Source organism: Trachurus japonicus, chromosome 8 (genome assembly GCF_045865225.1).
Source record: "Trachurus japonicus isolate A0001 chromosome 8, Traja_1.0".
NCBI classification, from domain to species: Eukaryota; Metazoa; Chordata; class Actinopteri; order Carangiformes; family Carangidae; genus Trachurus; species Trachurus japonicus.
The window spans coordinates 7,331,029-7,343,592 of record NC_140914.1 but is presented as its reverse complement, the minus strand read 5'-3'; the positions used below and the strand labels follow the sequence as shown (position 1 = coordinate 7,343,592).

General features: G+C 45.5%; 1 protein-coding gene across 4 annotated transcripts; it reads left to right on the top strand.

The window, feature by feature from the left end:
* The first annotated feature begins 1,172 nt into the window (after positions 1–1,172).
* Positions 1,173–12,335, top strand: srrm2 (serine/arginine repetitive matrix 2). 4 transcript variants are annotated; one of them, XM_085783492.1, is made up of 14 exons: positions 1,173–1,407; positions 2,316–2,567; positions 2,689–2,784; positions 2,921–3,106; positions 4,147–4,230; positions 4,320–4,385; positions 4,474–4,506; positions 4,646–4,762; positions 5,299–5,437; positions 6,015–8,050; positions 8,858–9,547; positions 9,668–9,742; positions 10,659–10,766; positions 11,784–12,335. In XM_085783492.1, the coding sequence occupies exons 2-14, from the start codon at positions 2,320–2,322 to the stop codon at positions 11,836–11,838; spliced, it is 3,933 nt and encodes a 1,310-aa protein (XP_085639618.1). In that variant the 5' UTR covers positions 1,173–1,407; positions 2,316–2,319; the 3' UTR covers positions 11,839–12,335. The 4 variants fall into 4 exon arrangements, with proteins under 4 accessions (XP_085639618.1, XP_085639616.1, XP_085639617.1 ...); XM_085783490.1 differs by having other exon boundaries at positions 6,012–8,050; XM_085783491.1 differs by having other exon boundaries at positions 4,317–4,385.
* Positions 12,336–12,564: the final 229 nt, after the last annotated feature.

Below are 12,564 nucleotides of genomic sequence, written 5' to 3'. Positions count from 1 at the left end.
CAGTGTTTATGGTTAGGTTGTGTTGACCCAAAATGTTACTATCTGTCTTGGTTTTGTTTGTAAATGAATTGATCTTTATACATGTTTGCAATTACAACAAACATAGAAATGATAGTTCATCATGCTTATACCTTAGTTTATTTGGCAAAGTTTCCATGTATGTTCTACCACTATAACTATTATTTGAAATTGCATCAACACCTATGATCAACACCTGAGAGACTGGGGGCGGTGCGTGGCGCAGTGGGTGGAGCGGCCGCCCCATGTAGAGGCTGCGGTCCTCGCCGCAGGCGTCCCCGGTTCGAGTCCCGCGTCGGGCAGACCTTTCCTGCGTGTCATTCCCCCTCTCTCTGGCTCCCCATTTCCTGTCTTTCTCTACTGTCATCACTATCAAATAAAGGCAAAAAAAACCGAAACACCTGAGAGACTGTCTAAAACATAAATCCAGTTTGATTTCAGATTCAGATCAAGACCATGGGTGACTGACAACATAACAAAATGGCAAAAAAAAAAAAAGGCATTCTTACATTGAAACAAAATGTGATTTTGCATGACACTTTGTACAATCCTTACTGTCTTTGCTGGTTCTCAACTGGTGATCACCAGTGAGTATCAAAAACTACCTTCCAATATGCACTTCTCTCTTTTGCCACATGGGTGCAGTCTTTATCAGTGTAAGGTGTAAGACTGCAGCTGCTGTTCAATCAATTCTGTCTTTGTTCCCTTTGTTTAACCTTTTAATCAGCTGTTCTTTATTTAAAAACACTGACATAATTTCAGCCGACATATTGTGTGTAAACTAAATTATGATACAGAGTTACTCTTGTCAGATTTGGCCACAAAAGTTCATACCTTTGCCCCAAAACAAGTGCTCCATAAACAGTCTTGAATTTTTGAAGTCTACGAGTGTCTTGGGCCCAGGGTGAAAAGGCACAATAACATCATTGGTCTTACAGCCATTTTAGTTTTATTAATGGCAAATTGCCCTTTAAACCAGCAGTGTAGCACACCTCTATGGCATAGTCTTTATTTATTTTTTAAAATATATATTTAGAAGACAAATTCTGTGGTTACACGCCATCCAACTGTAAATATTTTTGAAATATGCCCTCGTGATCGATTTACATTGACATTGATTCGAGTTTCATTGTACAGTTTGTCCCTGAACGCAACTCACTTCAGACGTACGTTTCGTGCGTGTGACGTCACTTGGTTTTCATCTCGTTCCTCTTGTGGTTGGAGAACAGATTAGCTAGCTGAGAGCTAACTAGTTGCCTTTCATTATTCTTAACAGTTGTGGTTACTCAGTTATCACAAGGTCGGTTTCAGAGTCTGGTTCTACGGGATATTATCTATCATCAAATTCGCGCCGACACAGTTTTCTCTCCGCTCCCGGAGAAAACGCTGGTACGTAAGAAATACGTTAACGTTAGCTAGCTAACTTAGCTAGGACAGGAATTGTTCGCTACGCACAAGTGTGGTGGGGCCTTTAGAAATGTGAAGCGTTAAATACACGAAGTTATAATATATAGAGGTATAGCAGCGAGTTTCAGCTCTGTGATCTAAAGTTTATTAGTCCAGTGCTTTATCCGATTGTCAACCTCAGCGTTAGTCATCATAAATTTGCTAGTTTACACACAGTCTTAGCAACAGGCCTGTTCTGGCGCACGTGTTAATGCGCATCTAGATGTTATTATCGTGAACAAATTCACAAGATGTGAGTAATAATATATGTTTAGACCACAGGAGAGACAGCGATCTGCTAAATTGTTCGTAAGCCATCGAGCAACAGTGAGAAACCGCCGCCACACTTAACTCAAAACTGTGTCAACAAAAATGCCGCCGAATTATAACTGTGTTCGTGTCATTATTTCATTACAATTTCCTTCCGTGAACCACTTTTATGTGGGTTAGGAATTGAAACACATGCAGCCCAATGGCCTTGAGCCTCTATACTAGTTTATTTATGTCAGCCATTTTAGAGTAGGAAGTCATTCAACATATTACAATGCTTTAAACAGTAAAGTGAAAGACTGCAGAAGGTTGGATCCATAGTATGTAATATTAAAATGCATCAGATACATTTAAAATCAATGGTGCTGCATGTTAGTTTGGGTGGTCCGTTTCTTGTCCATATCTTATTGGCTGTCTTAAGAAAAATGTTATCTAATGTAAAAAGAACAGATGAAATGGCTTTGCAAGACTAATATTGTAAACCCTCATAACAATTTGTCATTACTTTTTATTTCTACTTGGAGATTTCAGTATTAAGGTGTGATGGCGTCTTGTCTCTTCAATAATAATAATTTCTGCAGAGCCATGTACAATGGGATTGGCCTGACAACTCCAAGGGGCAGTGGCACCAATGGCTATGTGCAGCGCAACCTGTCGAGCCTGCGGGTCAAACGGCCCCGGGATGAGCGCGGGGGCGAGCGGGATGAGAAGGACCGGGAGAGGCTGGAGAGTCAGCTCAACAGGCAGCCCAATGCTGACATCTTGGAGCACCAGAGGAAGAGGCAGCTGGAGGTCAAGTGTGCAGAGTTACAAGACATGATGGAGGAGCAAGGGTAAAATAATACACACATTGACACTGACCTTTTATGAGTTGTATGCAAACTTGCAAGTAGTGGCAGAAAAAGTAAAATAGTAGTGTTAATGTGAAGTCCTTTTCTCTGTTTGGACGGTCAGGTATTCTGCAGAGGAGATTGAAGAGAAGGTGAACAGTTTCCGCATGATGCTGCAGGAGAAGCAGGAGCCAGCTCCCGCCACCACCGAGAGACCAACGTAAGAGCACCGCAGTCAAACAACCTGACTAACTTAATGTTGAGATCAGTGCATCCATTAAGATACAAAGTGCATCTCATTTGGTTTGTTTTGTAGTGATGATGGTAACAAGTCTCTCTGGTTTGTTCTCTCCCAGGGTGACAGAGACTCACGCCCTGGCTGCAGCCAACCAGCAGAAGAACGACCGTCTTCGAGCTGCTTTCGGTATTTCCAGCGATTATGTGGATGGATCGTCCTTCCATGCAGACCGAAAGGAGAGGGAGAAGGAGAAGAGAGAGCAGGAACGCCTAGAGAGGGAGAAGCTGCAGCAGCAGAACTACACGTGAGTATGACGGGCATAAAACACTTACAGCGATGTTGTATGTGTAAATGAATGGTTTTTTAAAATTTTATTTAGACCCAGCGAAGCAAGAGCTGGCAAATGTGGCTAAAAATACTTGTCTGTGTTTCCCAGCTGTAACTGAAAAAGGAAGAAGAGAACGAAGAAGCACAGACTGCGCAGTTAGCGACACGGGTTGACTTGTAATTAGAAAAGAATCAACCACAGGTGTGGGTGGTAGTGACAGCACACTGATCCTATAAAAGTATATGACCCAGATTCTTTTTTTAAACACCGAAGAGGAGTGTGTTTCACTCATGAAAAGCTTCGATGGGTGTTGATAATGGGATATCATCAAAAACACTAAATGTGTGCAATCCCTTCTACAAACATTGGTGATCTGTTTTTGTTTTTATTAAAAATACAGTGTGAGTAAAAAGATTTAATTTGAGGAAAATTCTCATTCATACTATTTTATAAAGACATGTCGGGTTTGTTCTTGACCTTGGAGGCAGTCACTCACTGGTGTGTGATTCTGCCGATATCCACTGAAAATAAACTTGGACATCTTTCAAATCTGCTTGAGTTACATAATCCATTATAGTGAACTGGTTCTTTAACTTAATATTTTTCAGAGGTAGCTTGTGTGACGATATAGTTGTGAACAGGGCCGGTTGCTAAAGGGTAGTTGAAGTGATAGTAGTAGTTAATCTAAACATGAGATTCAAGTCCAAACTTTGTCCGATCATCAGCTGATATAGTGTATCTGTCTATAAAGACACTTTGATACTTATTGCCTTTTAGATTAGATTAGGTTTGATTCAACTTTACTGCCGTTGCACATGCCACTAGTACTAGGCAACGAAATTCAGATTGCGTCTAACCAGAAGTGCATAAGCAGATAAGATAGATAAGATAACAATGAACAAACACAGTTTTGCTTTATTAAGTTAACCGGTCACTGTGGTTCACTACAGTTCACTACTCATTGTGCCGCCTCTGTTCTGTTCCTGACTGGGAAAGTGTTGTCCTTGTTCTCACAGGCTGGTGGAAGATTCAGACAATTCTGATTCCCCGCCAAAGAAAAGAGGTCGGAAGAAGAAAAAGAAAAACAAGAACAAAGACAGGTGAGAAAATTAATTGGATGAGAACGGAAAAGTAACTGACTACAGCAGGTAGCGGGTCTGACAGGGTTTTTTATTTCCTCTCTCAGCAGCTCAGAGAGTCCCTCCCCATCTCCCCGCAGAGAGAAGAAGAAGTCCAAAAAGAAGAAAAAGAAACGGTATTCTGCTGCCAGATTCTTTTTGTCAGTGTTTTACAATTGAGTTTTTGGCCTTTTACTTACAATGGTTTATGAATTTGTCTTTCAGTGACGCGTCAGAGGAGACGGAGGAAGAAGATAGGTAGGTGTATTTGTGTGAATCCTGGTGCAGTTCATTCAAATATGAAACGATACTGAAGTCCGATGATTTTTGTAGTGTGACAATTGTGGCTGTTATTTTAGTTGCACATTTCAATCTCAATCTCTTTCCCAACTTGAAGCTCCTCAGACGAGAAACAGAAGGTGTCAAAGAAGAAAAGAAAAAAGAGTGAAAGCGCGAGTCCTCCAAAAGCAAAGGCGGCACGACACAGGAGTGCATCCTCCAGCTCTGCTCACAGGTGTGTGAATAGGTGAAACCAACCTCAGGTGGCACATTAGATCAGTACCTTGGTGCAGTATGTTGCTGTGGATTGTTAAATAAATAAATAAATAAATAAATAAAGCTAGAACTGTGTTTCAAGGTGGAGGGGAGTGCAAATCTTTAAAGACTTCATTCTTCCTCCACTACAGACCAGTAGTGGTGGTCAGTCCCCTTTCTTCAATAAACTGCATCTTGACACTTCCTGACGAAGGCTCTCGGCCGAAACGCGTCGAAGCATCCTTTTTTAACTATGTTTGACCCATAATACAATAAAGGCATTTTAAATTTTTGATACAAGATGAGTCCCTTGGCTTTTTCTCTTTTTTTCTACTGACCCAGCCCTTCTCCAAAGAGCACCATCTTAGCAAAAGAAACTCATATTTCAAGGCAGCACTCCTAGTCTTTGGCTTTTTTCAAACTGCATTTTGTTTTGCTCCTCTCTGTGTTGGCAGTGGCCCCCAAAGAAGTTAATTTGGGTTAAACTGATCATTGTCCCCTCTGTGATTTTAACAGCCAGTCTCCAGCTCCAGTGAGGTCACGTCAGCAGGACCAGACTGCAAGAAAAGCTGATGACGGACGAAGGGAGAGATCGCCAGACAGGAGGAGGCGGGGCTACGAGGAGCACAGCCCACCCCGCCACGGAGGTGACATGGTAAGAATTGCACTAGTTGCATCAATCAGAAACAGAAACATCTGAATCTTTCACTCAAATGATCCCCAAGTTGAACTGATTTATCTGATGGTTAAAGGGATACGCCAACATTTTTTTTTTTACGTGTCTTGCCTCACTCCTGAGTCCATGACAAGCAGGCAACGGCTAGCTTGAGTAGCGCCGAATTCATCCGAACAAAATTGTAAACAGCTGGTATTTAGACAAATTAACGACACACTGCTGATCTAAACGGCTACTTTCTCGCCTAAAAATGTTTGAAATGTCGATAAAGTGATATATTTACAGAGTTTAGAGCTAAAATGAAATCAGCGTCTGACTGCTGATTTTGGCTCGGGTAGCAGGCAGGCTAACACTACCGATACACTTCCAGCATTTGAGCTAAGCTAATTATGGGCGATACGGCTCTATCTCCCTCGTTACTGCACGCACAATCGAAAGGATGGTGTCTATCTGCTTGTCATGGACTCGGGAGTGAGGCAAGAAATGTTGGCGTATCCCTTTAAAAGAATTTGTATGTTCAAGTACATCAACAAATCTTTTCTCCATCATCTAGAAGAGGTCCAATCTTGAGAGAGAAAAAGAGCGACCCAGTCAAAAGGAGAAGGCCTCCACCAAAAGACGACATGACTCCTCATCCCCCTCTCCACCGCCACAGGCAGAGAAAAGCTGGGAGAGGGAGAAAGGCCGCCGATCCAGAAGCAAACAGAAGGAGAGCGAGAAAGAGATGCACTCCAGGAGCAGAGAGGTGCAAAAAAGTAGGCGTTCGAGGAGCGTAGAAAACGAGAGGGCGAAGGCGAGACGTTCTAGAAGCAAGGAGAAGGAGAGAGACAGAGAAAGGCGCTCCAAAAGCAGAGAGATGGACAAAGGACGGCGCTCGAGGAGCAGAGAAAACGAGAGGGAGAGAGGGAGGCGTTCGAGGAGCAGAGAAAAAAGGGACAAAGGAAAGGAGATTGTTCCTCAGAGGAGCAGGCATGACTCCTCCTCCTCCTCCTCATCCCCTTCTCCATCCCCTCCCCCTCCTCCGCCTTCTCGTCCACCTAAACAGGACGCCCGGGGCGAGAGGAACAGAGAGACCGAGCGGGAAAAAGACAGGAACAAACAGGACAGAAAGACGAGACATGACTCCTCGTCCCCTTCGCCGCCTCCCCCCGAGAAAGAGAGAGCGAGGAGGGAGAGGAGCGGAGAGAGGGAGCGCAGAGATTTACCCTCGAGGGCGACAAATGAGAGAGACAACAGGAAAGACGCCGGGAAGAGACAGGAGAGGGAGGCGTCTCCTCGCCAGCAGAAAAATGACAGGAGAAGGGACGGCGGTCACCCGTCTCGAGATTCCGCGTCGCCCGCCCCTCGCTCGCCCGTCACCAACGGGCGTCAGAAGGAAAGAGACGGCGGCGAGAGACGGAGAGATAAAGACAGAGAGAGCGTCAAGGAGAGGGACAGGCACCTGAACAAGCAGCAGGAGGAGGAAGAAGACAGGGCGCGAGGTCAAGAGGTCGGCAGGAAAAGAGACGAGGTCGCTCGGTCATCTGCAGAAACTAGACAAGACGGAAAGAAAGGAGCGAGCGAAAGACAGGAGAAGACGAGAAGCCCTCCGAGGAAAGACAAACGAGACGAGGCGAGCGCGAAGCAGGCCGAGAAGAGAAAAGAGAGCAGCAGCAGCAGCAGCAGCAGTAGCGGTAGCGGCAGTAGTAGCAGCGGCAGCGGCAGCAGCAGTGACAGCGACAGCGACAGCTCCTCATCCTCCTCTTCGTCGTCGTCTTCCTCATCGTCCTCATCCTCCGAAGACGAGAGCAAGGCGAAGAAGAAGACTGGGAGGGAGAAAGCCACTAGCCCCGGGAAAAACACACCGGCCGCCATCGGAGCCGCAGTCGAGAGATATTTAGCCAATGGGAGAAAGGAGAGCTCCGCTTCCGAGGGCGACGGGCCCAGACGACCCCAGAGAGACAGAGTGGACGGAGGAGACAAACGTGAGCGGGAAAGAGAAAGACCTCCTCCTCCTGCTCCTGCTGCTCACAGAGCTCCTGCAGAGAGCTACCCACCCAGAACAAAAGGCCAGGAGCGCTACAGCCCCACGCAGATGGACAGCCCCAGTCCTCCTCCACCCTCGCCGCCGCCCAGCAGAGCGGACAACAGCAGAGGCAGCAACAGGTCCGAGGCCGAGGCCGAGAAAACCAGGTCGGAGGCCAAAGTTAGGGACAGGGACGGTGGCAGAGACAGAGACAGAGAAAGGGAGAGGGAGAAGGAGAGGGATGCTGCCAGGAGACCAGCGAGATCCAGCCCCGCAGCCCGGAGGTCACGCTCTCCGCCCCAGAAATCCATCCCCACCTCCCCAGCCCGGCGCACGCCACCGAGGCAGTATCAGGATCCACCATCCCGGTCCAGGAGAGGCTCTCCTCCTCCGCCTCCGGCCTGGTCGGATCGGGAGAGAGACAGGCAGAGGGACAGGGACAGGGACAGAGAGAGGGATAGAGAGAGGGAACGGGACAGAGAAAGAGAAAGAGAAAGAGACAGAGAGAGGGACAGAGAGCGTGAGCGAGCTGCCAGAAGAAGCAGATCCAGATCCAGAAGTCCGAGGAGGCGAAGCCCCCCCATCAGGTAGGACAGGAAAAAAACCTTGCAACGATTTTAGGGGATAGTTCAACATTTTTGCAAATTGGCCCATTGCCATAATAACTATAGTCATAGCAGTAGGTTCGTTACCTTTCATTGTCAGTGCAAGCTATTTTTAGAACGGCGGAGCAGAGCCGCAAGCTGCTCAGAGCTATGCTACAGAGGCTAATGGGATTTCTTGGTTTCCCTCATTAAACTCATCAAATACACAATCCAACAACTCCAAAACGCTCTGGTGGACAAGTTGTGACCTGCACATTCACCACGCTATGAGATAATAACAGAACGTTATGAAACGGAGTTGTTTTCAAGGTAAATACAGAGACTGCTTGATGAAAAACTGCCCCTGACGGGAACGCGCATCAGAGGTTTTGCATGAATTTGCCACCAGAGCTTTTGGGGTTGTTGGATTGTGTATTTGATGAGTTTAATGAGGGAAACCAAGAAATCCCATGAGCCTCCGTAGCGTAGCTCTGAGCAGCTCACGGCTCTGCTCCGCCGTTCTAAAAATAGCTTGCACCAACAATTAAAGGTAACGAACCTACTGCTATGACTATTATGGCAATGGGCCAATTTGCCAAAATGTTGAACTATCCCTTTAAGGATCACGGATAAATGGTTTTGACCTTCAGCACTGATCTCGCCAAAACATGGCGAGATTAATGTTGTAAGTTTAGCATTTAGTAGTTCACAGAATTTTTTTGTAGAAATTTTTTTTTTTTTGTCATTTTTATTATATAGATGACGTTTTTAGTGGCTGAATTGTAAATTGTAAATGTTTTTGTCTTGTAGGACCCGTCGTTCTCCGTCTCCACAGCGACGAAGGAGAAGCAGTCGCTCCCTCTCCAGAGAAAGAGGGCGAGAGAGGGAACAGCAGAGGCCCAGGCAGAGGGAGGTGGAGCCACAGAGAGAGATGGAGAAGGAGCAGCCGCACCCAAAAGATGTTCCCCAGTCGGCTCGGTCCTCCTCATCCTCCTCTTCCTCCAGCTCCTCCTCTTCCTCTTCATCCTCACCTTCACCACCTCGGGAAAGGAAAGACGTGCAGCCGTTAGCGGAGAAGGACCGGAGAAGAGACCGGGAAGACGAGAAGAAAGACGACAGGGAGCAGAAAAGTCGCTCCTCCTCCTCTCAGGCTCCTTCCAGAGACTCGTCCCGCGCTCCTCCCTCAGGTAGAGGAGCTTCCCAGTCGGAGTCCCGGCGCTCCGACGTGGCCTCCAGGAGGTCTCCCGCCGGCAACCAACCCGACGCCAAACCGTCGTCACGGGGACCAAGCAGGAAGCAGCCGTCACCGGCAGCTCCTCCAGTGCCAGAGCCAACGGTCCGAAACGACGGCGCTGTGAACGGCAAGGAGGCGAACGCAAAGAAGAAAGCCAGCAGGAGCAGCAGCTCCAGCTCCTCCTCCTCCTCTTCATCCTCCTCCTCCTCCTCCTCCTCGTCCTCCTCTTCAGACAGCTCCGACTCTGAGGCGGAACAGGGAAAGGGGTAAGCAAGAGACGGGGAATGAGTTCCTAAAGAGCTGATCGAATAATCAATAATACAACAATCAGCATCACTGAACACACCAGTTATTAACAGTTTACTGTGTCGGTTTCCGTTCAACAGGAAAACAACCAAAGCTCAAAGCTCTGCTTCCTCCTCATCCTCATCCGACGATGAAAAGGAAAAGAAGAATAAGAGGTAAGAAGAGAAAAAACGAATTCATTTTTATGTGACATTATTTTAAGGCAAATCTTTTATTTATTAATTAAAACAGAAAAAAATGGCAGTAAAGGTCTTAGGAAGGAAAAATGACTTTTAATGGTTTACGTGAATGGTTACTGATTGAATGTCTTCATGGCGTATGTATGCAATCACCTGAGAGTGAGCTAAAATTTCAGGTTTGCATTAGTTAGTCTGTCTCGTCCTTAAAGAAACAACTGGCCAAGACGTGGTACCTATAGTTATATATAGACTGTTAAAGGGATAGTTCAGCATTTTGGCAAACTCGCCTATTGCCATAATCCCTATAGTCTTAGGAGTAGGTTCATTACCGAACTGCTCAGCTAACGCAACAGAGGCGTGCGGTACTTTTGCCTTTCCCTCATCAAATACACAATCCAACAGCTCCAAAACGCTCTAGTGGACAAGATGTGACCTGCACATTCACCACGCTGTGAAATAATCATGTATAATTATGTAACATTATGACACATGAAGCAAATACTCAGAACTACTTGCGCTTTTGAAATCACTCCGCCCAGCAGCCGCGTCTGGAATGTAGTTCCGGCTGCATTTGCCTCTAAAACAACTCTGTCTCGTAATGTTACATTATTATTTCATAGCTGGTGAATGTCTCTTGCAAACCAGAATGGTATCACTGGGTCAGGCTGTTTTTAATGAATGAATGAATAATTTCCATTTGGAGCAAAGGTGAGAAAGACAGACATCAGTTTTAAGGATCATGTTCATGATGGAGTGAAAACACCGAACGATCCAAACTGAACGACGAGTGTTTCTATCATATTTTAGTTTTAACCACATCTCCAGCTCTTATTGGTACATGAGTGTTATTTGACACTAGTGTTGTGACGTTACACCTGTGCTCTCCCCTCAGCCCTGCCAGGCCTCAGAGGGTGCCGGCTGATTCGCTGAGAGATTCTCGCTCGCTCAGTTATTCTCCTCCGAGGCACATGAGAGGAGCGCCGTCCTCGCCGAGCCGCAGGTCCGTTTACGCTACAGAGAACTAGAACTAGCTGGCGGCTAATTGGCAGCTAGCGAAGTGTACAAATGGCGTGTGTGATAATGGTTCCTGTGTAAATACAGTGACACACCGAGTGTTTACATAGACACATTGAAATGTGCAGCATATGAATAATATATGAAGGTCGGTTTCCTGGTTACAGACTAGATAAAATAGTTTCCATTAATCTGTGTTCAGAAAAATGCCTTTTAGGCTTCTCAGTGCTCATGTAGTCAAAGTTTTGGGCTTCCTTCTTAAAGGGATACTTCACCCAAAATCATTCGCCAATTTCCTACTCACCGTCATGCCAAGGAAGGGTTTGGAGAGCTTTCATCAAAAGTCATTAAAACGCTTTAGGAGTTCCAGGGGGGGTCCGGCTGGCAACGGATTTTTATATAATGGCGGCAGATAGAGTTCACTTTTGAATGGTCCAAAACACACACTATGAAACATCCAGATACCTCCATACTGCTCGTCTGTACTGGACCAAGTGTCCTGAAGCCGCCACATGTATAAGTTGTTTGGAAAAAATGTATTTGATCTCTGTTTTTAGCCTTGTTGTAGCAGTAGCTCCCAGTGGCTGTGTGAGATTTGCTGCGAGATGTTCTTCCGTGTTTACATCAAACATCCAATGGTTTACAACGACGAATGAATGTCTTGCAGCAAAACTCGCACATGGGCACAAATACCAACACAGCCACTGGGAGCTACTGCTACAATAAGGCTAAAAACAGAGATCAGATTAGTTTTTTCCGAACAACTTTTTCATGTGGCAGCTTCAGGACACTTGGGTCAGTACAGACGAGCAGTATGGAGGTATTTGATGACACAGAAAGTTCTCCAAACCCTTCCTTGGCATGACGGTGAGTAAATGATTGGTGAATTATTGATTTTGGGTGAAGTATCCCTTTAATGTACTTTATTTCTGTATTTTGCATCAGACCTGTAACTGTACCGTTTTAGAAATGATGATTGACCTTCTGTTTCTCCTCTCCGTAGGAGCGGCAGCAGACAGTCACCAAGCCGCTCGTCAACCAGCAGAAGAAGGAAATGAGCTGCCACCTCAGAGATGCCTCACTACTACTACTTCTATGTTGTTTCTCTGTTCACCTCCAGCTGGTTTGAACCGGGCCACAACACAGACTTCACAGCCAGCGGTCAGTAGATGCACATCTGTGAAATGTCAGGAGGGGACTCGTTTTGGTTCTGAGCTGCCACACAGTAAATCCCCAGTCGGTTTGTTTTTTTAAGCAGCGGCGACGACCCAGGGCTGGCTTGTACATTTATTTTTATGAGCTGAGTAAGGAACGTACACATTTACACATTCTCACAAACACACAAACACACACATAAACACAGCTGAGTAAAATGTAACTCTAACAATGTTCCTCTGTACTTGTACCGTTCATTGAGTTCTACCTGTAGATATGAGCTGTCTGTATTTTGGTTATTATCATGTAACGGATCCTCGATTTCCATGTCAATGTGAGCAGAAGCTGAAATGTGGTTAATTTCTTTGTTGAAATAATAATAAAAGGCAATTGTACATTTTATTTGTGTGAAATTTAATTCCTGTTGTATATGGGATTTGTTTACCGTTGCAAAAAAAACAAAAAACCCTTATGCTTGAATATCTTCAGTCCTGTAGGAGCCACTGTTGAGATTATTACCAACCCAAGTAACAATGTTTCTTCAACCTCATCAAATTTAACTTGAAAAGATATTATCAGTTTGTGCTGCAGTCAAAAAAACATATGACATCTTAGGTTGTACTTTTTAT